The 27,618-nt window shown below is 47.5% G+C and overlaps 1 protein-coding gene across 6 annotated transcripts in view; it reads right to left on the bottom strand.

Annotated features, from left to right (window-relative positions):
- The window catches only part of plxnb3 (plexin B3), a 35,921-nt gene that overhangs the window by 4,191 nt on the left and 4,112 nt on the right, over window positions 1-27,618 (bottom strand). For 3 of the 6 annotated variants that reach the window (XM_058644010.1, XM_058644012.1, XM_058644011.1), the window contains 37 exons: window positions 25,683-25,749; window positions 12,500-12,925; window positions 11,053-11,776; window positions 10,348-10,527; window positions 9,867-9,995; window positions 9,687-9,787; window positions 9,185-9,317; window positions 8,933-9,092; window positions 8,636-8,744; window positions 8,450-8,558; window positions 8,254-8,370; window positions 7,724-7,834; window positions 7,541-7,631; window positions 7,282-7,451; window positions 7,050-7,201; window positions 6,814-6,919; window positions 6,596-6,732; window positions 6,181-6,357; window positions 5,933-6,098; window positions 5,700-5,831; window positions 5,417-5,521; window positions 4,947-5,108; window positions 4,612-4,763; window positions 4,410-4,510; window positions 4,095-4,312; window positions 3,700-3,878; window positions 3,525-3,591; window positions 3,282-3,428; window positions 3,006-3,086; window positions 2,847-2,925; window positions 2,659-2,762; window positions 2,466-2,547; window positions 1,961-2,127; window positions 1,707-1,867; window positions 1,488-1,635; window positions 1,343-1,407; window positions 1,180-1,255 (listed from right to left, as the gene is read on the bottom strand). In XM_058644010.1, coding sequence (XP_058499993.1) covers window positions 1,180-1,255; window positions 1,343-1,407; window positions 1,488-1,635; window positions 1,707-1,867; window positions 1,961-2,127; window positions 2,466-2,547; window positions 2,659-2,762; window positions 2,847-2,925; window positions 3,006-3,086; window positions 3,282-3,428; window positions 3,525-3,591; window positions 3,700-3,878; window positions 4,095-4,312; window positions 4,410-4,510; window positions 4,612-4,763; window positions 4,947-5,108; window positions 5,417-5,521; window positions 5,700-5,831; window positions 5,933-6,098; window positions 6,181-6,357; window positions 6,596-6,732; window positions 6,814-6,919; window positions 7,050-7,201; window positions 7,282-7,451; window positions 7,541-7,631; window positions 7,724-7,834; window positions 8,254-8,370; window positions 8,450-8,558; window positions 8,636-8,744; window positions 8,933-9,092; window positions 9,185-9,317; window positions 9,687-9,787; window positions 9,867-9,995; window positions 10,348-10,527; window positions 11,053-11,776; window positions 12,500-12,909 — 5,508 coding nt within the window. In that variant the 5' untranslated portion in view covers window positions 12,910-12,925; window positions 25,683-25,749. Of the gene's footprint in view, window positions 1-1,179; window positions 1,256-1,342; window positions 1,408-1,487; window positions 1,636-1,706; window positions 1,868-1,960; window positions 2,128-2,465; window positions 2,548-2,658; window positions 2,763-2,846; window positions 2,926-3,005; window positions 3,087-3,281; window positions 3,429-3,524; window positions 3,592-3,699; window positions 3,879-4,094; window positions 4,313-4,409; window positions 4,511-4,611; window positions 4,764-4,946; window positions 5,109-5,416; window positions 5,522-5,699; window positions 5,832-5,932; window positions 6,099-6,180; window positions 6,358-6,595; window positions 6,733-6,813; window positions 6,920-7,049; window positions 7,202-7,281; window positions 7,452-7,540; window positions 7,632-7,723; window positions 7,835-8,253; window positions 8,371-8,449; window positions 8,559-8,635; window positions 8,745-8,932; window positions 9,093-9,184; window positions 9,318-9,686; window positions 9,788-9,866; window positions 9,996-10,347; window positions 10,528-11,052; window positions 11,777-12,499; window positions 12,926-21,648; window positions 21,870-22,043; window positions 22,250-25,682; window positions 25,750-27,618 lie in introns of those variants that run through there. The other 3 variants (XM_058644013.1, XM_058644015.1, XM_058644014.1) reach the window with 3 other exon arrangements.

The following is a 27,618-nucleotide window of genomic DNA, read 5'->3' as shown; positions in this document are numbered from 1 at the left end:
GAGTTCTCCTGGCTGAGGAGGGAGGATAGAAAAATGTTGTGCGACAAAATAAAGATTCCCATCGGAGAATCTGAGCATCATTTCTGACCTGGACACCGTACTCAATGCATCTCGCTATCCTTGTAGTGCTGACAGCGTGTTAAAGAGCTATGGACAGGAGGCTTTGGAGCGCGTCTGTGACCGGTGCAGCTGATCCACTGGTGCAGAAGGAGCGCATGTTGCGGGATTTCCTACCACGCGCAACTACGCGCAAGCAGGCACGCGATTTAAGTCCATGTGGACCAGGAGGAAGGTGTGAGAGTTTAGGCCACAGGTGAACTATTCATATTCCACTGCAATATAAACAATGCAATTGAATATGTCATTATTATCATTTAAAGTGACCGGTAAAAATTGATTATGACAGGATTTTTATGACCCTGTCAGTCAAAATGACAGACAACGAAAAAGTCTAGCGCAACCTCTGTATAGGACATATAGCTGCTTTAAATAACTGCTAACTTTAAATAACCGTCACAAACAATTGCTTTTACATTCCTTTCTGACATTCACTCGGTCACAAACAGCATTCGGCTGTATTACTTTGTCCTTCCTTGCGCGCAAAGTAATTCCACACAGCCGACATGCTAAAATTGCTAGGCTGTCACTCACGACCCTCTGTTTACACATGCTGCAGCGGCTGCGTCTCTGTTTACGGCGCGTCACACTACAGCGCCTGCTGTTGCTGAGGCGATAGTGTCTTACGGCATGTCGCGGAAAGTGAAAGTTAAGTTTTTTTGTACTTAAGTATCGGATCGGACGGGCTATATTTATTTTTTTCGATGGTCGATCCTGAGATTTTGACCAATATCGGACCGATAGCGATCCTGAGTATCGTATCGAGCCACCCCTAGTGCGTACCCATGTATCACTAATGTTGTGGGGACCTAAACCTGTTCACACAGTCACATTATGGGGACTTGTCTTCCTTGTGGGGACAAAATTCAAGTCCACACAATGTAAATGACTACATTTTAAAGTGAAGATATGTTTTGAGGTTAGGATCAGGATTAGGCCAGAAGTAATTGTGTTTAAGGTTAGAGTAAGTCTCCAGGAAATGAATGTAAGTCAATGCAATATCCCCTCAAGTCATTAATGTTGTACATGCGTGTGTGTGTGTGTGTGTGTGTGTTCACTGACCCCGGACAGTTCAGTCAGTGTAGAGTTCATCTCCTGGTAACATCCAGACGCAGCACTGTGGATGTCGCTGTAATACCTGCACACACACACACACACAGGGTTTCTATGGTAACTGCACGACAGAGAGCATTGTGTTTCTATGGTTACCAGTGGTGAGTCTCACCTCTCCACCATCTGCTTGTATCGGGGGATCTCTCGGGCGTACAGCAGTTTGTTGACAGGAGAGTCCTGATTGGTCAGAAGTATATAGTGAGGTCACATGGACAGACAAAGAGACAGACACAGAGACAGAGACAGACAGGTCATACCCGTCCCACTTTGTGCTCAGATGTGGTGCAGGAGTCGATGAAGGTCTGAGCGATGACAGACAGGACGGCGTCGATGCTGTCCGTTACCTGAACGTCCAGAACAAACTGAGGGTTCTTCAGGATGTTGACCCAGAACCTGAGTGGGAGACTGGAGATGCACACACAGACAGACAGGTCAGACAGGGACAGACGGGTCAGAGGCAGACAGGTGTGTCTCACCTGTTGGTCTTCCAGATGTGGACAGTCTCTGGGTCGTCAATGCCGTGTTTCTCCGCCATGTCGTCCAGGAAGTCAAAGAAGAACCTGACTGCGATCGGAGGAGGACGCTTCGTACTGAGGATTGCAACGAAGACATCGTCCACGAACTTCTGCAGTGTCCCCTGCACACAGACAGACAGAGAGACAGAGAGAGGTCGTACTTAGGTATACTGCACATGGACAGCAGTCTGGTCAGGTGTGTGTGTGTGTGTTACCTTCATGGACAGCAGTCTGGTCAGGTAAATCTCAGGTATGGCCTTGGCTCTCTCTCTCTCCCTCATGCTGCTCTTGCGGTGCTTTGGTATCTCTGGATCTTCACTGCTCTTCACCAGGTGCCACAGACGCAGACCCTCGTCTTCCTCACCCTCTAACATCGGTGTTTCTATGGCAACCACACACAGTACAGTCCATCAATCATACAGACTGTCGTCTCTACATTTACTCTTTTATTAGTATGCTGGTTCTGTCTCAGTGTGTTCTGGTCCTGTCTCAGTGTGTTCTTGTTCTGTCACAGTGTGTTCTGATCCTGTCTCAGTGTGTTCTTGTTCTGTCACAGTGTGTTCTGATCCTGTCTCAGTGTGTTCTTGTTCTGTCACAGTGTGTTCTGATCCTGTCACAGTGTGTTCTGGTCCTGTCTCAGTGTGTTCTGGTTCTGTCTCAGTGTGTTCTGGTCCTGGCTCAGTGTGTTCTGATTCTGGCTCAGTGTGTTCTGGTTCTTACTCTCTCCGGTCTGGAACACCTGGTTGACTCCTCCTGAACTCTGGGAGCGAGGTATCAGAGCGACTGTTGCTCCGTCTGGAACCTGATGAACACAGAGAAGAGTGCATGTGTCACACAAGTTTGATGGTGGGCGGAGTTGATGCTGAGGGAGGAGCTTGTACGTGAGTGGCTGTGATTGGACGCTCATCGTTACCTTGTAGTGCTGCAGCGTGTTGATTCGTTTCCAGCGACCCTGAACCACCGCGGTGACATCGTCGTCTGACAGGGTCAGGTGACCTGCCTGACCTGAACGCCACTCTGTCAGTCAGACCACACACAGGTGAGACAGAGTGAGACATTGAGAGAGTGAAACAGGTAAGACAGAAAGACAGGTGAGCATACCCAGGTCCAGACTGTCGGCCGCTGGTCTCTGAGAGAAGGGGGCGCCTCTGTAGACCTGATCCAGGATCTTATCTTTAACCTGCAGACAGACAGGCAGATGTGAGGGAGACAGATGACAAGTGGACAGACAGATACCTGTCCAAGCCTCTGTGTCCTCACCTGTGTGATGGTGTCGATGTCCAGGACTTTGACGGGACAAGGCTGGACCTCAACGCCGTTCTTCACCAGGACTGTCAGCGTCTGAGAGAGAGACAGGTACACAGAGAGAGAGACAGGTGCACAGAGAGACAGGTACAGAAAGAGAGAGAGAGTCAGGTACACAGAAAGAGAGAGAGAGACAGATACACAGTGAGAGAGAGACAGGTTCAGGTCTACCGTGTCCTGTCTATCTGTCTGTCTGTCTCTGTGTTAGTCCCAGTGTGTTGCCATGGTTACCATGGCGCTGTAGTCCAGGTCGTCTCGCAGCAGGTGACTGTCATTCAGCGTCCGTTTGGCTTTTCCTGTGATAGCGTCCACTGGACCTTTGTCCACCTGATACTTTATAGCTCTGTAGAGGACGAAGAGAGGCTCGCCCGCCACCTCCTGAGAGACAGACAGGTCAGAAAGTGACAGGTCATAGAGCGACAGAGACAGGTCAGAGAGAGAGAGAGACAGGTCAGAGAGAGAGACAGGTGTTACCTTGAGGAAGGAGTACAGACAGATGGACATCCAGTTGGTCAACATCTTCTCTACGACTGTCTCTGTCCTGAAAGACAGACAGGTGATAGTTACAGAAAGGGGGACAGAGAGAGAGACAGGTTAGAACTCCAGGTGTCCAAGGACCTGTGGTTACCATGGAGACAGGACTACATACCTGCGCAGCATGAGTTTGGGGTTCTTGGCGACGTACTGCTGGACCAGGTCCTGGAGCAGGTTCTTCATGACCTCAGTGAAGTACTCCAGTTTGTCGTGGAGCGCCATGGTCAGGAGACTGGCCACGTAACCACGGTCCCTCTGAGAGAAACCCTGCTGAGCCTCCAGGGTGTGGATGAACTGAGACACACAACCACAGACCACACACCAGGTCAGACCACAGACCACAAACCAGGTCAGACCACAGACCACACACCAGGTCAGACCACAGACCACACACCAGGTCAGACCACAGACCACATACCAGGTCAGACCACATACCAGGTCAGACCAGAGACCACGTCAGACAAGAGACCACACACACCAGGTCCGACCAGGTCCAGGTGTGGTACTCACCCGGGTCAGGAAGAGTCTGTTGTTGAGCAGGTTGTTGAGCTGCTGTAGACCCTGCTCCACAGTCGACCTCCTGGACTCTGGCAGGTCCAGCTGTCGACTCAACATCGCCATCTGCTGACCAGGGAAGAAGACTCTCTCTGCATATGTCCTGTAGTCCAGCAGGGGGAGCCCTGGTCCTCCTACATCACTGCTCAGGTCCATCATCTCTGTCATCAGGTCTGAAGAAGAAGAAGATACAGCTGAGTGTGTGTGTGTGTGTGTGTGTGTGAGTGTCAGTGTGTGTGAGTGTCAGTGTGTGTGCGTGTGTGTGTGTACCTGTGAATTCTTTGCGACACTGATCTCCCACGTTTATTTCCAAAGTTTCCAACTGAAGCAAAACCTTCTTATAATCTCTGAGAGCCTGTTTACTCTTCCTCCTACACACACACACACACACACACACACACACACATGTTGGTATAGCATTCATAGTGAGGACATTCGCTTAGCTTAGCTGTTAGCTTTAGCAGGGACAGACCTGTACATCAGGATGACGACCAGCACTGACAGGATGATCACCGCTGCCCCCGCCCCCAAACTGATCTGAGCAGCCAATGGGACGGGAGACAGAAGAGAGTCACTGTCGTACTGAACCAGTCCCAGGTCCACCTGCAGGCTCCCCAGGAACACCTGAGAGACACGGAGACAGACAGACAGACAGAGAGAGACAGAGATACAGACAGAGACAGAGAGAGAGAGAGACAGACAGAGAGAGAGAGACACAGAGAGAGACAGTGGTTATATGGGCAGGTCTAACATGAACAGGTGAACCACAGTGCCTTCCTGTGGTGAGCAGGTGCACTGCAGTGTTACCTTGAGGCTGGGCAGCTCGCTGCTGTCGTCCACACTCAGAGGTTGTCTCTCTGGAGGTTCACAGTACAGATGAGTGTTGTCCAGTGTCTTCACCTCACACTCCTGGTCTCCAAGACGAGCAGTCACTTCCTGTCTGGACATGGCTCTGGTCAGGTCCTGTCCCTGAGACACAGACACACAGAGGACAGGCGTGAGGACCGCCCCCAAACATTCGACCAGAAAAATAATGAATCATTGAGATTTCATTGTTCATTTAGTCGCTGAAGAAAGTGTATTTGAAGCTGCATCTTGTCAAAATAAAATCAAAACCTTTACGGCTGAACCATGCATGGCTTTAATTTGAAAGGCAAGACACAGGAAGTGAGGTCACATTGTGTAGTTTGACAGAAGTCACTTCAGCGTGATAAAGTTTAACAGTCCAAAATTGAGAGACAAAAATTAGACATTCACTCACTCACTCACTCACTCACCTCCACAGCGATGACTCCTCCTGGTTTGAAACGATACGGAGAATCTGGAGCGTCTCGATTCAGAGGGAAGAACTCTGGGTTCTGATAGTACGAGAAGGTTTTCCCCTGAGACAGAGAGACAGGCAGGTGGACAGAGAGACAGGCAGGTGGACAGAGAGACACACAGGTGGACAGAGAGACAGGGTTACTCTTATTGTAATTCACTTCCTGTTTCCAGTTCTGACATTAGAGACGATGACATCATCAGGAAGTGATGTCACAGTGTCATGTGACAGATGGGTACCTTGATGGACTCAAAGTGAACTCTGACGTTGTCCAACTGAAACCAGACGTCCTTCACTCTGAGCTGAGACGTCACAGCGGGGGTGAGACAAGTCATCTGAGAGGACGACAGGACAGAGCAGCGCTCCGACACCTGAGACAGAGGGACAGACAGTTGGACACAGAGACAGGTTGAGTAAACTTGTTGCTATTAAAACCTGTCATCCATGTCTCTGATTGGACAGTGTGTCTCACCGTTGTCATGGAGCTGTTGAACACCAGCTGTTGCCTGGACGACAGCAGGGCCAATCGTCTTCTCCGTTTCACCCTCTGCCCCTCCACAGGCTCCACCCACACTGATATGATTGGCTGCTGCACGACGTCCAGGTTCCTGCCCGTCACGATGATGACACGCCCCCCTCTGAAAACAGGAAGTCAGCACCTCATTAGGGCGTCGGCCTCACAGACGGACAGGCGGACTGTGATCACTGACTGGTTCTTACGCGTAGAAACTCTCGGCGGGTTTGGCGTCGGTGATGACGGGGTCGTCAAGGTAACGGAAGCTCACATTAGGAATGCTACGCTCCGCCTTCCCAAACAAAACCCGGACTGAGACTCCACCCACCCGAGGACTGGACCCGGTCCTACACACCAGCTGAGAGTCAGTCAACTCCTCCACACTGAGGAGGAGAGGAGAGGAGGAGAGGAGAAGAGGAGGAGAGGAAGAGAGGAGGAGACAATGAGAGGATTTACTGAAATACTGTAGCACTTATTCTTACAGTCAGTCATGTAGTAATAGTATGTGAAGTATTAACTGTACTGTAGTAGTTGTATTATTGCAGTACTAACATGTAACATGGCTGTTACTTAGCAGTAGTAGTAGTAGTATTGCAGTAGTAGTAGTATTGCAGTACTAACATGTAACATGGCTGCGTCCCCAGAAAAGCCTGCAGGTCACTGCTCTGTCCTGTCAGCAGGTGGCGCCCTCTGATGGTCAGTCTGGTTCCTCCTGAGACTGGACCTCTGTCAGGAACCAGAGCCACGAGCTGAGGGTCCTGATCACAACAAACAGATCACATGACTGACTTCTGTCTCTCTCACACTCACAGAGGTCAGGTGACCTCCATCTCTCTCACCTGATAGGTGAAGATCTGTGTCGATCTTCCAGATGAACCTGTTCCCACGGCAACAAGGACACTCCCCTTCCTCTGTTTTCCACTGGGCTGCAGCTCACACACAACCCTGCAACGCACACACACGCACGGACACACACGCAGTCAGAGAGAGAGTGTTATAGTTGAACAATTTGTACATTGTGTGTGTGTGCATGTGTGTGAGAGTGTGTGTGTGTGTGTGTGTGTGTGTGTTTTACCTGGTAGAGATCTGGTAACCTTCAGGTAGCGGTGAACAGTGAACACCTGCCACTGTGACTCCGCCCACCACATCCTGGTACCTCATCCCCAGATTTGAACCTGAAATTGTCACCAAGACTCCGCCCTCCAAAGGACCAGAGACAGGAAGTACCTGCAGATGGGCCGACAGTGAGATGTGTTTCCATGGCAACAGGTACCACCAGCATCAGCGTGAGTGACGATCACACTAACCTGACTGATGTGAGGGGGCGGGCAGGTGTCTGCAGGTACGCTGCTACACGATTGGTTGTAAACACAGCTGGGGGCGGAGCTTCCCGGACACCACACACAGCGGTACTCCTCAGGCACCGCCCTGCACTGTGAGCAATCTGATTGGCCAGCAGAGCAGTCGTACAGCTGGACTAAAGACACACACACAAAGATTAGTGACCCACACACGCGCGCACACACACACACACACACACACACACACACACACACAGAGTCTTACGGTGGAGACCAGGTGACGTGTCGATGCGGCGCTCTCCTCGTCTCAGATAAACAGGAGCTGAATACTGAAGCTGACTGAGGGTCGACTGAAACTACACACACACAGACGGACAGGTGAGGTGATGTGTGGTGTGTGTGTGTGTGTGTGTGTTTGTGTGTGCGCGTGCGTGTGTGTGTGTGTTACCTGATGTGAGTTGCAGGTAAAAGTGTGTGTGTCGTCGTGTTTTCTTTCTTCAGCTTTCAGGTGAAACTCATCTCCATTTATTTCCACGATACAAACGTACTGAGCTTCATCCTGTAGAGAGACACACACATACACACATACACACACACATGAAGCTAACTGACACACAACAACTGACTTCAACCACTCACTCTCCCACACCAAACCCCATAGAGAAAATCAGTGATTTCAGCTGGCGGGGACACAGGAGCTGCTGGTCCTCTGCTGCCTCAAGTGGACACTTTGTGTCACTGAGGTCAATCTGAACCAAGGATTTTTAATGCAGAATTTACAAAATAAGACATTTGAACTTAGTGATGGAGGCAGCAGTGGATCAAAAACACCTGTGTGCTGTGATGTTAAAATCACTGATTTTCTCTCTGAGGTTTGGTGTGGGAGAGTGAGTGGTTTACAGAAGTCTGTGAAAACAGTGAGATAAAGACGTGAATGTGTGTTTAAGATATTGTAGACTCAGAGACTCAGAGACTCACCGTGAACACGTCCAGGTTTCGTCCCTGCAGCACCACACTGCTGCTAAGGCTAATCGGCACTAAGGCAGAACTTAGCAGCGAGAAGATGAGGGGACATGAGGAAGGACCCAGAGAGTCCTGCAGAAAGACAGGAGACAGGGTGAGACAGACACAGACAGAATGAGACAGGTAGGGACAAACAGAGACAGTGTCTCACTCTGTGGTTGAGGATGATGTGTTGGTGAGGACAGCTGTGGTTGTGAGTGCACAGCTGATCCAAGGGACACCAGTGACATGTCCACACACTGAGGACACAGGAGAGACACCTGGAAGACATCATCAATATCATCACTATACGACTAATATCATCATCATGGTCTTCATCATGGTCTTCGTCTCTTACTGGGCGCTCTGGTTGAGTCGACTCACGGCCCCACAGTCGTAGAAGGTCATGTTTCCTGTGGCGATGGTCACGTGACCAAATGTCAAAGACACAGGCAGGATCATGTGATCTGGAAGCAGAGAAGAAGAGAAGACGACATTTACCACACATCGCCCCCTGTTGTTGAACAGAGGAAATGAGAGGATGAAGGTACGACCACCATCACATGACCAGAGAGACCAGACTAAAAGACTAAACCATTAACTTCACTAATTAAACCAAAAACTATCCGTCTAAACTCATGTGAACTAAACTCACCACTTCCTGAAGGCATAGGAGGGAGGAGTTCCGGTGCAGGTGACTGACAGGTGATGCTAGTTCCCATGACGATAGCGGGCTGATGTGGGAGGAGTCCAAAGACACAGGACAGAGGCTCCGCCTCAGTGAGGGAGGGAAGCTGGACGACTGACAGTGTTACCTTGGAGACGGACACAGATACGTCACAGGTCTGTGAACAGCTGATCACATGATCACCTGATGATGTCATCATCACAGACAGGAAGTCTGTACCTGTGTCTGCTCGTCTGCGCTCTGATTGGCAGGCTGCACACTTCGTACTGTCACACACTGATTGGTCGGTTCAAAGCTCCAGAGCCAGTGATTGGACTGCAGGTGGCGCTGACACTGATGTTTACGACAACACCTGCACAGACAGACACGCTGTCAGACAGACAGACAGACAGAGATGCTGTCAGACAGACAGACAGACAGACAGACAGACAGAGATGCTGTCAGACAGACAGACACGCTGTCAGACAGACAGAGACGCTGTCAGTCAGACAGACAGACAGAGATGCTGTCAGACAGACAGAGACGCTGTCAGACAGACAGACAGACATGCTGTCAGACAGACAGACAGATGCTGTCAGAGAGACAAAGGACAGACAGAGGACAGAGAGAGACACTGTCTGAGATGCTGTCAGACAGAGATGCTGTCAGACAGACACACTGTCAGACAAACAGACAGAGACGCTGTCAGAGAGACAGAGGACAGACAGACAGACAGTCTCACCTTCCCTCCAGGACACACCAGCCACAGTGTGGGTCTCTGACAGTGAGACAGGACTGACAGTCTTTCTGTGTCTCACATGAAGACACGGGAACTTTGGACAACTGAGGGACAGACAGGAAAACGACATGTCAGTGACTGACCTTCATCACTTCATCATCATCATCGTCATCAGTGTCTCACCCTGCTGCTGGTCAGGACATAAACGTGCTCCTGGTCCTGGTCCAGCAGGAGGTCAGCGCTGACAGGACTGCCACTGTCCACGGTCACGCTGCCGTACAGGTCACCTGACCAATCAGAGCGCACCAACACCTGCACCACAGGAGGAGGAGTCACAGTCATGAGTTTCAGTTGTTATGGTGACATCCTGCCAGCAGGTGGAGCTGCCTCCAGTTAAATCACTGTTAGCAGCAGAGACTCAGTCCTGGACCAGGACTTCATTCATGCTGTCACCTCATTAAAGGGATAGTACTGTGTTTTTGAAGTGTTGTCATCACTGACATACAACAGTCAGCATACCTCAGTGACACAAAGTGACCACACGAGGCAGCAGAGCACCAGCAGCTCCTGTGTCCCTGCAGCTAAAATCACTGATTTTCTCTGTGGACTTTGGTGTGGGAGAGTGAGTGGTTTATAAAATCCCTTTAACACAGATCTCATTCACCTTGTGTAATTGTCCATTTCTGTCTCCCAGGAAGCTGATGGTATGTCCTGCCTCTGTTGCCGTGGTGACAGCTGTCAGCAGGGTGGTGGACGTGAAGGTGGGCGTGGCTGGGAGGGGCACATTGCTGGCAATGGGGCTGGGGGTGTGTTCTCCCCCACAGGGATACTCGAGCAGAGAGACCTTAAAGATGAATGGAGAGAGTGAGAGAGAGAAATGTGAACGTAAAAGACCAGTCAGTGTGTGTGTGATATGTGGGTCATTTCAATTGTAACCAGTGTGATGATAAATCCAGCTGCTGTAAATCCAAGTTTTAATCCACACACACTATTAGGGTCAGCAGCTTCCTTCCATACCAGCTGCTCATCTGTGATGTCATCAGATTTTCTGTTTTGTTAATATATTTGTTTAGAAAACAAACAAATAAACAAACTTGTGTCGTAAATCTGATCTCATGTTTTTTTAACTTCATTCAGGTTATAGCAGCAGCAGTAACTTAGTAACTTAAAGACTTTAAAAACATGTGAACTATCCCTTTAAATGAGTGGAAACGCCCTAATTTGTTAATTTCCCCGAGGGAACCTCCCAAAGGGATTAATAAAGTTGTCTGTCTGTCTGTCTGTAACTTTCTTCATAATTCTCCCTCCGACCAGCAGGTGTCCTCGGGTGTTATCATAGTAGGACGTGGTCACGCAAGTGTGTGTTTACCTTTGGTAACTTGAGACACTTTGATGACACGGCGTATTCGATGTAGGCTTCTTCCTGTCCGCTGTGGCCCCGCCCACCCTCTGTGTAACACACTTCCTGTGCTTGCCGCAGCATGGCGTCCAGCCGCGCCATCCCATAAATGCACAGCGCCGATCGACTCGTCGCCACGGGAGTGGACGCCTGTCCCGCCGCCATGACGACAAACAGCGCCGGTTCGTCACCGTGGTGTCCCAGCCACGCCCCCTGAGCCAGGTTGTAGCCGCCACGGCACAGCAGCGGCACCTCCACGTACGAGTAGAAGCTGCGGTCCGAGGTGCAGAGCCGCGACACATACGTCCGGTACTCTTTCTTGTGCCATACGTCGCGTCTGGAGAACAGGAAGTAGGCGTGGTCGCCGTGGAGGAAGGCCTTGACAAAGTGGTTGTTGTACTCTGAGTAACTCCCGACAACCAGTTTCCCTAACTCCTCCTCCTGAGAGAACGCCCGGCGAGGCGGCACCACCGGGAACAGACGCCGCGTGGTGATCGGTGGGATGTCGCCGGGACCTTTACTGGTGTAACCTCGACCAACCAGCATCAGGCGCAGCACGCCGTTCACTTCCTGTCTGTTGTCGACGGTGACGACCGTGGCGACGGTGGAGATGCGTGGGTCGTTGGCGGCGACGTACTGAGTGTCCACAGGGTTTGATGTCTGATAGACGAACTGAGAGATGTTGGACAGACTCCTGAGGACAACGAGGACGCAAGACCAGAGTTAGCTTCCCACCATGCACTGGGCCAGATTTTATATGGAGCTCTTTGATGTTTAAAGTGATCATTTGTGTTTGTTCAAATGTGGTTGTATGAGGTACTGACACATATTCAGTGCTCACTGAGCTGCGAGTGCCCCCTGCTGCTGAGAACCAGCCTCGCAGTGGAAACATGGCTGAGACAAAGAGACTCACGTCATAAAGTCTACGATATCTCACATCACATGTTCACGTCTATCTCACTGTGAGACAGACTTTTCCAACAGGAAACTGAAGTTTGTAAAGCACTCACTCTCCCACACTGCCATTTTAGCTGGCGGGTACACAGGAGCTGCTGGTCCTCTGCTGCCTCGTGTGGTCACTTTGTGTTACTGAAGTAAATCTGAACCAAGGATTTCAAACACTGAAGTGACAAAATAAAACATTTGAACTGAGTGATGGAGACAGCAGAGGTCCAACAACTCCTTTGTGTGTGATGTTAAAATCACTGATTTCCTCTATGGGGTTTGGTGTGGGAGAGTGAGTGGTTTACAGGCTTCAGTTTCCTGTTGGAAAAGTCTGTCTAACAGTGAGATGAAGACGTGAACATGTTCTTAAGACATCGTAGATTTAAACTGATGTAGTTATTATTAGGTTAATGTCGTACAACCTGAAAAAACCCTGAACTATCCCTTTAAACATCAGAGTGACTGTTGTTACCTTTTATCACAGATTCCCTGATACAGTGAACCGCAGACGATCAGACTCCCTGGCTCCGCCCCCTGACCGGGCTCCATCAGTAGCAGTTTGTTGTGGTTGTGAGTGGGTGTGGCTGAGGGGCAGTCCTTAGGGATGATTGGCGGGAGGCAGTCCGGGGAGTCCAAGTGTGGACCGGTCCTAACGTGTGACATCATCTCCAGGTCCGGCGCCAACTGGTATAGGTGGTCAACTCCGCCCACATACAGACGCCCCGCCCCAGAGTCGAGCAGCATGTGAGAGAGGGGCGAGCCGTCCAGCTTCACCGTTAGTATGGAGGGGTCAGTGGTCGCGGTGACATCAGCAGAGCAGGAGGGAGGGGCAGGGAAGAAGAGGAGGAAGAGGAGTGATGGAGGGATGGAGGAGGCCAACATGGCAGCTCCTCTTTACCTGTGACAGGTGAGAGAGAGAGAGAGAGAGAGAGAGAGAGATTAAAGACCTGTGTCCTTTACCATTTCATCTTCACGTTACCTGCAGGAAACATGAGGTTTTATTCATATGCAGATGACACACAACTATGTTCTCTTTTGACCCAGAAAGTTCTGACCAAACCAGCACTCGTTCTACCTAAAACCACAACAGTCAGACTCTTCACAACAGTTTCACAACAGTCAGACTCTTCACAACAGTCAGGCTCTTCACAACAGTCAACCTCTTCACAACAGTCAACCTCTTCACAACAGTCAGACTCGTCACAACTGTAACAACAGTCAGACTCTTCACAACAGTCATACTTTTCAACAGTCAGACTCTTCACAACAGTCAAACTCTTCACAAGAGTCAGACTTTTCACAACAGTCAGACTCTTCACAACAGCCAAACTCTTCACAACAGTCAGACTCTTCACAACAGTCAAACTCTTCACAACAGTCAGACTCTTCACAACAGTAACAACAGTCAGACTCTTCACAACAGCCAGACTCCTCACAACAGTCAGACTCTTCACAACAGCCAAACTCTTCACAACAGTCAAACTCTTCACAACAGTCAGACTTTTCACAACAGTCATACTTTTCAGAACAGTTTCACAACAGTCAGACTCTTCACAACAGTCAGGCTCTTCACAACAGTCAACCTCTTCACAAGAGTCAGACTTTTCACAACAGTCAGACTCTTCACAACAGCCAAACTCTTCACAACAGTCAGACTCTTCACAACAGTCAGACTCCTCACAACAGTCAAACTCTTCACAACAGTCAGACTCTTCACAACAGTCACAAGAGTCAGACTCTTCACAACAGTCAGACTTTTCACAACAGTCAAACTCTTCACAACAGTCAGGCTTTTCACAACAGCCAGACCCTTCACAACAGTCAGACTTTTCACAACAGTTTCACAACAGCCAGACTCTTCACAACAGTCAGACTCTTCACAACAGTCAAACTCTTCACAACAGTCAGACTCTTCACAGCAGTCTGTTTTAGCTTAATTTTAGAAACTGTTTAATTCCAGTGAATGTTTCTTGGACTTTTACAGTTTTTAGAGTTGAAGGTTTTCTTTACTTCTTCTTCTGTAAGAAGAAAAAGTGAAGAATGATGTCTCAGACAGGTGAGACATCAGTGATGAACCTGCTGATCACATGTTTGATCCAGAAAGAGAATCAATACTTTTCCAGTGGTGATCAGATGAACTGATGACTGAATGTGTGAAAAAACTATCCCTTCAGCTTCTTCTCTCTGGTTATTAATAAAATATGATTCACACTTTTCATCCGACGGTCAAACTGTAGTTGCCTGTAGTAACGTCGCCATGGCAACACACCGTATCCACGGCAACACAGTGGAAGGACTCAAACCTCTAGTGGGTTGTTTAGTTTTTTTTTACAACAGAGTGAAGCATCTTCATTCTGCTGCTTCATCACTTCCTGGTCAGGGAAAGGACCTTCAGAGAGGAGGACCATGGGGTTCTGATCTGGACCCACCTCCAGACCAGGACCTGGAGAACTACTGACCACAGGTTTCTGATCTGGACCCACCTCCAGACCAGGACCTGGAGAACTACTGACCACAGGGTTCTGATCTGAACCCACCTCCAGACCAGGAGCAGAACTACTGACCATTAATGTCAACAACAAGAACAGTAGGGTCAGTGCTGTTCCTCAGTCATACAAATACAACTGTATTGTTCTTGTGCACATGGCTGCAGTGAGCAGATCAGCCTGCAGGTGGAGCTCTAACCATCACACTCTGAACAAAAGACTCACACTGATGTTTTTTTGTTACACTGATACAAAAACACTATTCATCTCTCTCTCTCTCTCTCTCTCTGCTGTGTAAGTCATGCTTGCTCGACCCTCCCTCCCTCCTGCTGTGTGTGTGTGTGTGAGTGAACACTCGCTGTTTAACTTGCCCCAATGCATTTTGGGAAACAGCTAGAGAGGCCTCGAGACACACACGCACACACACACACCTCCATGGAAATAGTGAACATCCTCAGTGTGTATGGTAATAACTTCCTGCAGGGGGGGGGGGGTTCATCTATTATTCATACAGCTAGAGAGAGAGAGAGAGAGAGAGAGAGAGAGAGTTGTCAGAATGTAGATGAGTTAAAGTTTGAAGAAAGAGAGAGAGGTTAGAAAAAGGACGAGCAAGAGAGAGAGAGAGAGAGAGACAGCTGGAGGCGATGGAGCGTTAAAAACTCAGAGACGGAAAATGAGAAAATAAAATTCATGTTTGATCTTCACACCAGACCTCCCCGCCCCCCCTCCCCCCCCCTCCTCCCTTGCTCCCCCCTCACTCTCATGTACAGTATACAGTAGTTTCTTCTTCAAACTGGAATGATTCAGTGAACGAATGAACCACACCCACAGTGTGTGTGTGTGGGTGAGTGAGACGGACAGATGACCATGTACCTGTTTGACCCCGCCCCCTTACAGGTCATCTCTCTGTAAGCACTGTGATTGTCTGTCCTGTGTGTGTGTGTGAACCTGCAGCAGGTAACCATGGTAACCAGGTGTCTGCAGTTTGCTTTAGTAAACGCTGCAGTTTGTTCTTCACCTCCTCCCTCTCACTCTCTCTCTTTTTAATTTTCTCATTGGACCTCTCCTCGCTCGACCCCCCTTCCCTCGTATGCAAATGAAGGACAGACTGCTTTCAACTCATGGAGGTGATGATTACAGGCTGTCTTACCTCAGGCACACACACACACACCATCTCTGTGGTTTGCTGCTGACTCTCTCACTCAGTCTTCAAAGAGAAAACACAACAGCTGTGTGTGCGTGTTTCCTCTCTTTGTTTCCTCTGTGTGTGTGTGTGTGTGTGGACTTTGTCCTACTTTCTCTGTGTTTTGAGGAATTTCAGATCCACAGAACACTGACCACAGGAATACTCACTCAGGTCTGGACCTGGACTCAGGTCAACACGCAGACATCACCTGTGTGTATAACTTCTCTCGGACAAACACGTTCACATCAGTAAACAAACGTCCTGTAGCCATGAAACTTGTCCGTCGACGCGTCCTAAATCAAAACATGCGGTTTGTGCTCGAGTTTCCATGGCAACAAAAACTGCAAAAAAAAAAAACGGCAAAGAATCTTTTCATAGAAATGAATGGAGAGAGAGAGAGGTCAAGAAAACGATCACAGCCCAGTCTGGACGTTTGAAAGCAGCTGTAACAGTCACACTCTGAACCTGATGACTGACGAGAAGCAGGAACTTTATAAGATCATTAATCACATAAAACACAACATCAGCTAAAAGCATTCACGGCTTTGATGCAGGAATTTGGATCAAAAGCTGATAAAAATCATGTGTCATGTGTGACCTGAGACTGAATGCTGATTCAACACATTTGAAACTGGTTTGGGACCCGTGTGAACTGACTCACTATTGTTCTTTCTCATGAGCAGAATTTTCTGAAACTCTGAGAATCTACTTCTTGTTTGTACGCACGCACGTCTGGACTGTTTTATCTGACAAACATCTTCTTCAAAAGAAAACACGGCAGTATGGAGTTTCTTTGTCTTTGTTTCGTACACACACACACATACGCACGCACACACACACACATACGCACGCACACACACACACAGTGAGCTCATGAATTTTCTTCAGAGGAACGAGGACAGTTTGAAATCATCCTGTGTGTGTGTGTGACAACCATGAAACACACACACACACACAGTTTAAATCCTACTGGGAATGTGTGTGTGTGCGACTGTACACACACCTTCGTCATCATCATCATCACTGTAACCACAGGAAGTCAGGAGCTGTTTACACACAAACACAGTCAGAGTTCACCTGTTCACACCTGAACATGTGTGTGTGTGTGTGTGTGTGTGACTGTATTTATATCGTTGTGAGGTCCAGAAAACATACAAACCCATACTTGTGGGGACATTTAGTCTTGCCCTCACATATTTAAAGGGTTTTTTTCAGGGTTAAGACCTGGTTTTAGGGTTAGGAACATAACTGTGATGGTTATTGTTAGGGTAAGAGAAATGTCTATGAGGGTGTGTGTGTGTGTGTGTGTGTGTGTGTGTATATGTGTGTGTGTTCGAAGTATTACTCATGTTGTGGGGACATAAATCTTCATAATGTAAGTTATTACATTTTAACGTGAAGACATGTTGTGTGGTTAGGATAAGGTTAGGTCAGTAATAGTTAAGGTTAGTTAAGGTAAGGTCAGTAGTAGTTAAGGTTAGGTCAGTAGTAGTTAAGGTTAAGGTTAGGTCAGTGGTAGTTAAGATTAGTTAAGGATAGGTAAGTAGTAGTTAAGATTGGTTAAGGTTATGTCAGTGGTAGTTAAGGTCAGTTAAGGTTAGGTCAGTAGTAGTTAACATTAGTTAAGATTAGGTCAGTGGTAGTTAAGGTTAAGGTTAGAAATGAATGTAAGTCAATGTAATGTCCTCTGAAGTCATGGAAACCAGACTCTGTGTGTGTATGTGTGTGTTTGTTTGGTACAGTGAGGTGTGTGTGTGTGGTTACACTTACACACTCATAATTGAAGAGGAGGTTGTAGTGATTAAATATTCACACACACACACACACACACACACACACACACACACACACACACACTGTGCTGACAGATGTGTGTGTGTGTGAACAAGCAGAGAGGTGATGGGCGTTAATGATATTGATGCTAATTCCATCACACTGTGGTGTGTGTGTGTAATATTTCATACAGTCATCAGTATTCAGTTTGATCGCCCTGCAGTGAGAGAGTCGACTTCAGAAAAGAACGAGATTTTTTAACGAGAGAGAAAAAAAAGCAGAGACGTTAACTTTCACAACAGCAGGTGAGATTAAAGGGATCGTTAACAGAAGACGTGTGTAGTTAAATCTGAGTCTACGATATCGAAGTCACATGTTCACGCCTTCATCTCACTGTTAGACAGACTTTTCCAACAGGAAACTGACGTTTGTAAACCACTCACTCTCCCACACCAAACCTCATAGAGAAAATCAGTGATTTTAACTCGCAGGGACACAGGAGCTGCTGGTCCTCTGCTGCCTCGTGTGGTCATTTTGTGTCACTGAGGTTAATCTGAACAAAGGATTTTTAATGCCAAATTAACAAAATATGACATTTGAACTGAGTGATGGAGGCAGCAGTGGATCAACAACTCCTGCATGTTGTGACGTGAGAGCGAGTGGTTTAAAAAAACTTCAGTTTCCTGTTGGAAAAGTCTGTTTAACAGTGAGATAAAGACGTGAACATGTAACGTAGATATCGTCGACTTAAACTGACGTAGATTGGCTGATGTTTGGCTATATGATTTAAAATCACAGTATCCGCCTCTGAATTTTTGATATTTTTAAGCTTTTGTTCGTCTTAATCTGGGTTTCTCCTGAATCTGATCAGCATGCTTACATGATATGTCCATACAAGCTGATTTAATCCAGATTAAAGACTGACGCAGGAATAGCTGCTGTTCAAAAGAGGAATTAGCTCCTTTCACATCAGATCAGAAGCAGAGACAAAGAGCTGCTGCTGTTTTTACTGAGGCAGATATAACACACACACACACACACACACACTAAACAAAGTCCTATCACTAACCTTAACCACAATTCAAATCTAAGTCCTAAACTTAACCAGTTACACACACACACCTCAAATATCATCCACCATTTAGGACCAGCTGCTCATTCCTATCGACCTATGACCCCTAGTCTGTTAGATTCAGTGGGGGCGGGGTCTGATCTACTTTGTTTCACTGCTGAAATGGATTCTGGGTGTTTGAGTCCTGAACGGAGACTTAACTGAAGACCAACAACACTCATGCAATCACATGTTTGGCTGTCATGGCAACAAAGACACTGAGACAACAGTTGGGCAGAGACATAGAGACAATAAAACATCAAACAGGAAGTGGAACTGTGAACGCCGTCACTGAGATAATAAAATACACTCCGCCATTTTAAAGACAAAACATCAGACACGGAGGATTTCACTGCATCAGAGAAGAAGAGGAGGAGGAGGAGGAGGAGAAGGAGGAGGTGCAGCTTTATTAAAACTAAGGTGAGTGTTTGTCAGCTCTGCTGTCTGAGGCTCCGCCCTGTCTCTGTGGCTCATAAAGATGAAGCAGCTTGACCATGTTTTTATGAATCTGGGCGAGACGGAGGAGGAAGATTGTGTTTCTGACAGTCTCAGGGATCAGTTTCATTCATTCTACTTTACACTGTAACTGAAATCAGACAAAAACACTTCAACAACCAGTGAAACAACCAGTGAAACAATCAGTGAAACAACCAGTTTGACAGAGACTTTTTTTGCATTAAATCAAGCCCCTCCTCCAGGCTATGTTTACCTACAGAAGCCTCGCACTGGTGGTGGCGCTGGGGGACTGGCTGTTATCCACCGTGCCAACATCCAGATTAAAGGGGTCTCCATGCCTATTACCACCACATTTGAGAGTGTTCTCACTGGCTGGCAGTTCTCAGCTGCAGACTGTCCTCATAAAGCTCCCGGCACGTTTTTTGTCTGAACTATCTGAGCTCCTTACACCTGTCTGTGCTATGTCCACATTCACACTCTTGCTGGGGTACTTTAACATTCATCTCGACTCCGGCAACTGCAAATTTGCCTCCGAGTTTCTGTCACTACTGGATGCTTCAACTTTGTGCAGCATGTACAGGGTCCCACCCACAGCAAGGGTCACACACTTGATCTGGTTTGCTTCCTTCTCACAACCTTCAGTGAACGGACCTAGCTGTTTCTGACCATCATGCAATCCCCTTCAGTGTTCCTGCTCACGTGCCTAGGCAGTGACCCAGGCGAACCATTACCATTACAGGAATATCAAGGCTGTCAGTACACCGGCATTGTCCAGTCTGATTGACGAACACTTGGACTCAGATTCCTCCATTTCCTCCACGCTTGAGGACATGGTCGCCTGCTACTATGCGGCCTTATCCTGCAGCCTGGACCCTTGCCCCTTTGAAAGTCCTGACTATTTCTTTCACTCGTCCTGCACCTTGGTTCACCACTGAACTTCGTTCCATGAAAGCCACTGTTTCATGGAAGAGGCTTTACATAGAGAGCCTTTACAGAAAAACTGGCCTCACTGTCCACCGGCTGGCTTTCAAAGACTGTGTCAGCTCCTACAAGAATGCTCTCTCCCTGGCTAGGACTGACTACTACTCTACTGTTGTCAGGTCCCAGCAAAACCACCCCAGGGCATTATTCTCCACCATCACCAGACTGCTTTCCCCCTGTACTGCCCCCCACCACCCTGCTGACTCGGACCAGACTTGCTTCAAGTTCCAGGACTTTTTTCAGGCTAAGGTTGAGTCTGTCCACCAGCAACTACAATCATCTCCCTCTACCTCCTGGGTGTCTCTGTCCCAGGATGTAACTTCCTCTGTCTCTTCTCCTTTCCTTTCCTCCCTAAATCCAGTTGACACCACATATATTGCTGAGTTGGTCACCAAGGCGAAGGCCTCCACATGCTCTCGTGACCCTATGCCCCAGGCTTTGGTCAAAGCTTGCCTTCCCTCCGTCTGCTGCCACATTCGAGACATGGTTAATTCATCTCTCCAATTCAGTACTGTACCCATCAGCCTGAAAACTGCCTCTGTTACCCCCATCCTGAAAAGAGCAGGGTTAGACCCTGCCAGCCTCTCCAACCTCCCGTTTCTCAGGAAGATTCTTGAAAGAGTAGTTGCTGCCCAGCTCCATCATCACATGTTCAACAATGAGCTCTACGAAACATTCCAATCTCCCTACAGGACCCACCATAGCACCGAAACTGTCCTGGTTAAGATCATTAATGATCTTATGATGGCTGCCGACTCTGGTTGCATCAACATCCTGGTCTTGCTGGATCTCACCACAGCCTTCGACACTGTTTCCCACTCTATTCTGCTGAAGTGCCTTTCCACTCACCTTGGACTCAACGGTACTGCTCTGTCCTGGTTCCACTCCTACCTCTCCGACAGGAAACAGTTTGTCTCCATTCATGGTTCATGCTCCCGCCCCGCCCCGCCCCGCCCCAGTCAACCACGGTGTTCCACAAGGTTCTGTCTCGGCCCTCTCCTTTTCTCCATATACATGCTCCCGCTCGGACAGATTATTTGCCACCATGGTCTTAACTTCCACTGCTATGCTGATGATACTCAACTGTACCTCAGCACATCTCCAACCACTCAGCTCCTTTCACAATCACTCATCAACTGTTTACAGGAAATTAAATCTTGGTTGACCTCTAACCTGCTCCAACTAAACAGCCGGAAGACAGAGTTGATTGTGGTTGGTCCAAAGTATCCAAAGCACCTTAACAAGGTGGGAGAGCTGGTCCTCTCTGTTGACGACAACACCACTTCACTGTCCACAGAGGTTCATCCTGGGTGTCATTCTAGACTCTACTCTATCATTCGACACACACATCAAAACTGTCACAAAATCTGCATTTTTCCACCTCAAAAATATCTCCCGACTCCGGCCATCGCTCACTGACTCTGTCGCTGAGACCCTCATCCATTCTTTCATCACATCACACCTGGACTACTGCAATGCCGTCCTGTTTGGGTTCCCGAAGAAACCCTGGATAGGCTCCAACATGTCCAGAACTCTGCTGCTAGGGTTCTCACTCAGACCAAACATTGGCAACACATCCCCCCCACACTGAAACAACTGTACTGGCTCCCCGTTAAGTTCCGGATCACCTTCAAGCTTCTCCTCCTTTGCTACAAGTCTCTCCATTCACTCGCTCCACACTATCTCTCCGACATCCTCCGTGTGCACCGTCCCACCCGGAACCTGCGGTCTGCTGACCTCGGTCTCCTCTCCGTTCCCCGGACCTGCAGGCAAAGCTTTGGCAACAGGGCTTTCAGTGTCGCTGCTCCAACCCTCTGGAACTCACTCCCTCTGGCCGTTCACCAGGCACCTAGTCTAGAGTCTTCTTCTACTAATTAATCACAGCACAATTAAGCAGTCAGCTGTCAACCAAAGTCTGGTGACAGAGAGAGAGCGAGAGAGGGAGGGATAGATAGATAGAGAGAGATAGAGAGAGAGAGAGAGAGAGAGAGAGAGAGAGAGAGAGAGACAGACAGTCACTTACTTCAGGAAACAGCTCGTCTTTCTTTCATATTTCCAAAACACTGAGGACAAAAAGTGAGACTGCAGACTGGGCGATCGAGAGGGCCGAACGACTACTGACACAGAGACAGAGAGAGAGAGAGGGGCGAGCGAGCAGCCGGCTGTAATCCCATTATTGTGAACGACACATTGTTCTGAGAGAGAGAGGGGCGAGAGACATTCACATAAACACAGAGAGAGAGAGGGAGAGGGGCTCAGTGGGAATTGAGGGGGGCGGGGTTTTGCTGCTCACTCACACACATGGTGGTGGGCGGAGTCAGTCTCATTAATATTTAATCAGAGGTTTCAGGCGTGAAGTTAGAGAGAGAGAGAGAGAGAGAGAATCACTGGTGTTTAACAGCTGTTTCCAAATGGTTCTCACTGAACATGAAACAGCAACAATAACTGCAATTAAACTGTTACAGATCCATGTGATGGTCTCAACTGCTGAGGAGAACCTAGACCTGGACCCTCACGAGAAACTAGTCCACATCTGAGTGATTGATTGATTGCTTGATCGATTGATTGATTGTTTTGAAGGGTTAGTCAGAGTTGAAGGATCTGATGACTGATGTTTGCTGGTCAGCCATGTGAAGAGTCCAGCAGTGGGCGGGGTCTCATGTGATGTTGCAGGTCCTGGTCAGGCAGTCCTGATTCATCACCCTCTGCACTTGCTAGAAGTTCTCCTGTGGGAAGGGCTTCTCTGCTGCAGGTCATGGGTCAGAGTCTGGTCTGTGAGTCAGACCTGTTCCCAGGCTGGTGTTGGACCTTTTGTCAGCAGTTCTGTTCGGAACGTTCTTGGCGTCAGGTTCAGTGGTCCCTTTTGTTTGCAGATGAACCCTGAAGGCCAGCTCTCACTGTGGGAGAAGAAGCAGCAGGGTCAGTGGGAGAAGAAGCAGCACCTCTAAGTCTGAGGTCTGTTGCGAATGCTGGTCCAAGTGTCTCAGGGTCTTGTCCAAATGAATCAGGAAGGACTGGTTCTGTGGTTGATCCACATCCTGACCCTCAGCTTTAGTCATGAGCTGTTAATGACCAAAAGAAGGAGATGATGAAGGCAAGTTTGGTCCAGAGTCTCAGAGACATGAAGAGTGGGAGGAGCCTGCTGTGGGACCTTCAGTCTGGAACCCGGACCAGCAGCTGCAGCAGCAGCAGCAGCTTCAGGCGGGCGGAGAACATCGTCCCTCAGCTGCTTTGATTCTCCTCCATCAGCTGCTGCTCTGGGACCTTCACTGATCCCACTGTGAGCCCAGTGCATGATGGGAAACAGCATCAGCAAAGCGTTTATACACACACACAAAGAAGAAGCAGACCTGTGAATGTGTGTGTCCAGGTGAGCTGTTGTGTGATGTGATTGGTTCACAGCTGACAGGTCACAGCAGGTGAGGGTTGTTAAGTGTTCTGGTTGTCATAGCAACCACAGAAACTTTAATGTGTGTGTGTGTGTGTGTTTTTTTATCATCATCTTATCTGTGACACAACACACTGCGCATAAAACATGAGTGTGTGTGTGTGTCAGAGCTCAGCTGGGAGTGTTTGTCCACCTCTCATCAGGAGCCTCATGTAATATTAATTACACACACACACACACACACACACACACACACACAGGGGTCACATGGACCACTGCACACACACACATCAATCAAACACACACACACACAGCCTGAGGTCTAAACGTGTGTGTGTGTGTGTGTGTGTGTGTGTGTGTGTGTGTGTGTGTGTGGACAGCTGGTGGACCAGCAGACATATATATTGTTTCTGTGATGTGATTTAATGTTTCTGCATTAAGACGATACCGACCAATCACAGGCCGTCGCTCCTCAGACGTGAGACCTGGACCTGGTTAACGTGTCCAACATGTCCACCACCTGGACATGTTAGCGAGGGACGTTCTATTTAAATCTGGATACATTTACACATGACACGCCCCCTCAGGGCTTGACTCCGCCTCCATCCACAGGGAAACAATAGAACAGGTCGATAAGTTCAAGTAACACACACACGCACACACGCAGACATAAATTGAACTTTTTAGTGATTTTTCCCTCTTTTTTGTGTGAAAATTAAATGATAAAACACTAAATGGATCAGTCAGTAATATTTATAATATATATTTATTAGGTTTGAAAATGTTGTTGCTTTGATAATCATCATATTTGCTGTATTTAAAATGTGTCAAAGACACTAAATATTAAATATATATATATATTAATTCAAAACATACATGAAATCGACAAAATTATATTCAAAAATGTCACATCTTCAAATTAAGCCTAATTATTTGTGTTATAGCAGAATTTGACCACATTTATAGTCAGTGTGATTGTTTGTAACACCGGAAATAACTACTCATGTAAAGAATAAAGTGGGTTTTATCTGAAATGAAAGGTGATAATAAGTGTATTTTAAGATCATGTAAATACACACATTATTTATAAGACACGTAGAAATATTCTTGTGATTTATATCCTGATAATATAAAAAGATTTTTTTGAATTATTGCTCAGTCCTAATCCAAACTGTTCCCTGTGATCATGTGACTGATTTAAATAAAGGCTGTACAGTCTACAGCCTTTATTTAAATCAGTAACTATGGGAACGACACATGAGTTCCTTAGGGTTCAATCCTGGATCCGCTTTAGTTCATAACAGTAACCGGATTAGACGTGTTAATCTGAAACGTCTCACCACAGATTATAATCTGACATCACAAACTGACACACAGCAACTTTAATTATTATATTTGATATAATATTACATTAAATTATATCACTTTACATTATGTCACATTATATTATATATGTTTTATACAGTATTTCAGGGTGTGTGTGTGTGTGTGTGTTTATCAGGTGTGTAAAGCTTTCAACAGAAACAAAAGATGAAGGACGAGTGAAGAGGCTTTAAAGGAGGAGGGGGGGGGTGAGGAGGGTGAGGGGAGGGGGGAGTGTCAGAGAGAGACAAACCAACCAGGCGGAGAGATGGGTGGAGGGGGAGGGGCGGAGGTTAAAGTTGACGCTCAGTAATTGGGAGGAAACATGTGATGGAGACGATTGCGGCATTTTCACGCCTCAACGTGTCAAAGAGTCAAAGAAAGAAAACAACACAGATGAAACACTTTAAATCATCTCATGGTGATGAACGTGTTAATTCTGTGGTTCAGTCACATGATTCATGTGATCACGTTTATCATTTTCATTTAATGAGAACTAACAGAAGCAGAGGAGTCATGTGACACACTTAGTCCAACTATAACCAGTTAATGACTAACCCTAACCTGGACTAACCAGTTAATGACTAACCCTAACCTGGACTAACCAGTTAATGACTAACCCTAACCCACACACACAAACAAAGTATTAGTCTAACTATAACCAGTTAATGACCAACCCTAACCTGGACTATGACTACAATTCAAATCCTTCTGAGGTTCTGTCTCATTAGGACCAGGTTTTGGTCTCCATGTGGACTACTGCTCCTGACAAGGTCTCACACATACACACACACACACACACACACACACACACACACAGTCCACCTCATTTCAACTTTACTGATGACATTGTCATGACATCATCATGTGACAGCTGTGTGTGAGGTCAGTTGCTGACTCAGCGTCACTGACCTGCTGTGTCTGCGAGGAGGAAGAGGAGGAAGAGGAAGAGGAGCCTTCTTCATCAGGAGGACGGTTCCTGCAGATACACACACACACACACACAAACGTCAATCAAACTGGACTCCGCCCCCTTCAGCACCATTCAAACACCTGCACAAGGAATATTAATCATCACAGATATGATCACATGACAGATTCAGGGCAATTCCCCCCCCCCCCCCCCCCCCCCCACACACACACACACACATTAAAGTCCAGCTGTTCTGCTGACTCCGCCCACTCTCCACAGTTTAATTCTGCTCATCCACCATCTGTGGTCAAGGCCGACAGTGAGGTCAGGTAATGAATGACTTCCTGTTTGTCGGCTGCAGTTAACGAGCAGATAATCAATCACTGCACACTTTGATTGATCATCTATAGACTCAGCAGTCTGTCCTTCACCTGTGCTGTTAACAACGCTAACACTGATCACACGACAACAACGACTACAGTCAACACAACCAGACACACAACTACAACAGTAAAAACTACAGTAAACACACAAAAACTGAGGAGACAACAAAGAAACAATGACTGTTTAAATGTCAACAGTTTAACATTTTATACATTTTTATCAACGTCAGAGACGTCATGGTCAGATTCTATCTCATACACACACACACACACACGCACGCACACACACACACGCACACACACAGACACAGAGACACACACACAGATAGATACACACACACACATAGATACATACACACACACACACACAGACACAGAGACACACACACAGATAGATACACACACACACACACAGACACAGAGACACACACACAGATAGATACACACACACACACACACACAGATACATACACACACACACACAGATACATACACACACACACACACACGCAGACACAGAGACACACACACACAGACACACACACGCAGACACAGACACACACACACACAGATACATACACACACAGACACACGCTCACACACAGAGACACACACACAGACTCGTCCTTGAAGGATGAATGGTTACTTCAGTGTCTTTGTGAGGAACAGTCGTTTTGTGTCTTGCGCTGCACTGAGGCTTTTATTCTGAAACTCTGACTCTGACCCTCACATCGACATCAACGTCAAACGCAGTGTGTCAGAGGAAGCTCTGAGGTCAGAGGTCAAACACAGAGAGAGTCTATTCATCCATCAGACACAGAGAAATCTGACTGTCAGCAAGAGGACGCTAACAGAAGGAGAAAAACACCCAGCAAACATTTAATCCACACACACACAGTCAGCAGATTAGGTTTCATTCATTAATCTGTAGGAGGTAATCTGATGGTTGTAACTGTGCAAACTGAGACATGGAGTTATAATCTGTATATGTGGAACACACACACACTGACAGTGTTTTATCTTGTACATGTGTGTTCTAAGTTGGGGGTGTAACAGATGCCAGTGACTGAAGACAGCTGCACTGAAACATACCAATTACACACACACACACACACACAGTGTGATGGCAGTGACACCACATTATTCCACAGTGTGTAATCTGAACATTCACATTGAGAGGGTGGGTGGGGCTGCCCACTGAAATAACCACTATCTACTGTTAACAACTGTTTTAATGAAGCAGTGACTCTCACTGTTATCATATTGTGTCTTTGGCGACAATATAATAATATGTGTATGTGGTCCTCTGCTGCCTCGTGTGGTCACTTTGTGTCACTGAGGTCAATCTGAGCAAAGGATTTCAAACACTGAAGAGACAAAATAAGACATTTGAACTGAGTGATGGAGGCAGCAGTGTGTGTGTGTGTGTGTGTGTGTGTGTGATGTTAAAATCACTGATTTTCTCTGTGGACTTTGGTGTGGGAGAGTGAGTGGTTTCCAAACGTCTGTCTCACAGTGAGATGAAGACGTGAACGTGTTCTTAAAGATATTG

This window comes from Solea solea, chromosome 11, assembly GCF_958295425.1.
Source record: "Solea solea chromosome 11, fSolSol10.1, whole genome shotgun sequence".
In the NCBI taxonomy this organism is placed as follows: Eukaryota; Metazoa; Chordata; class Actinopteri; order Pleuronectiformes; family Soleidae; genus Solea; species Solea solea.
Note: the sequence above shows the minus strand (reverse complement) of the source record. Positions and strands in the feature narration are given on the sequence as shown.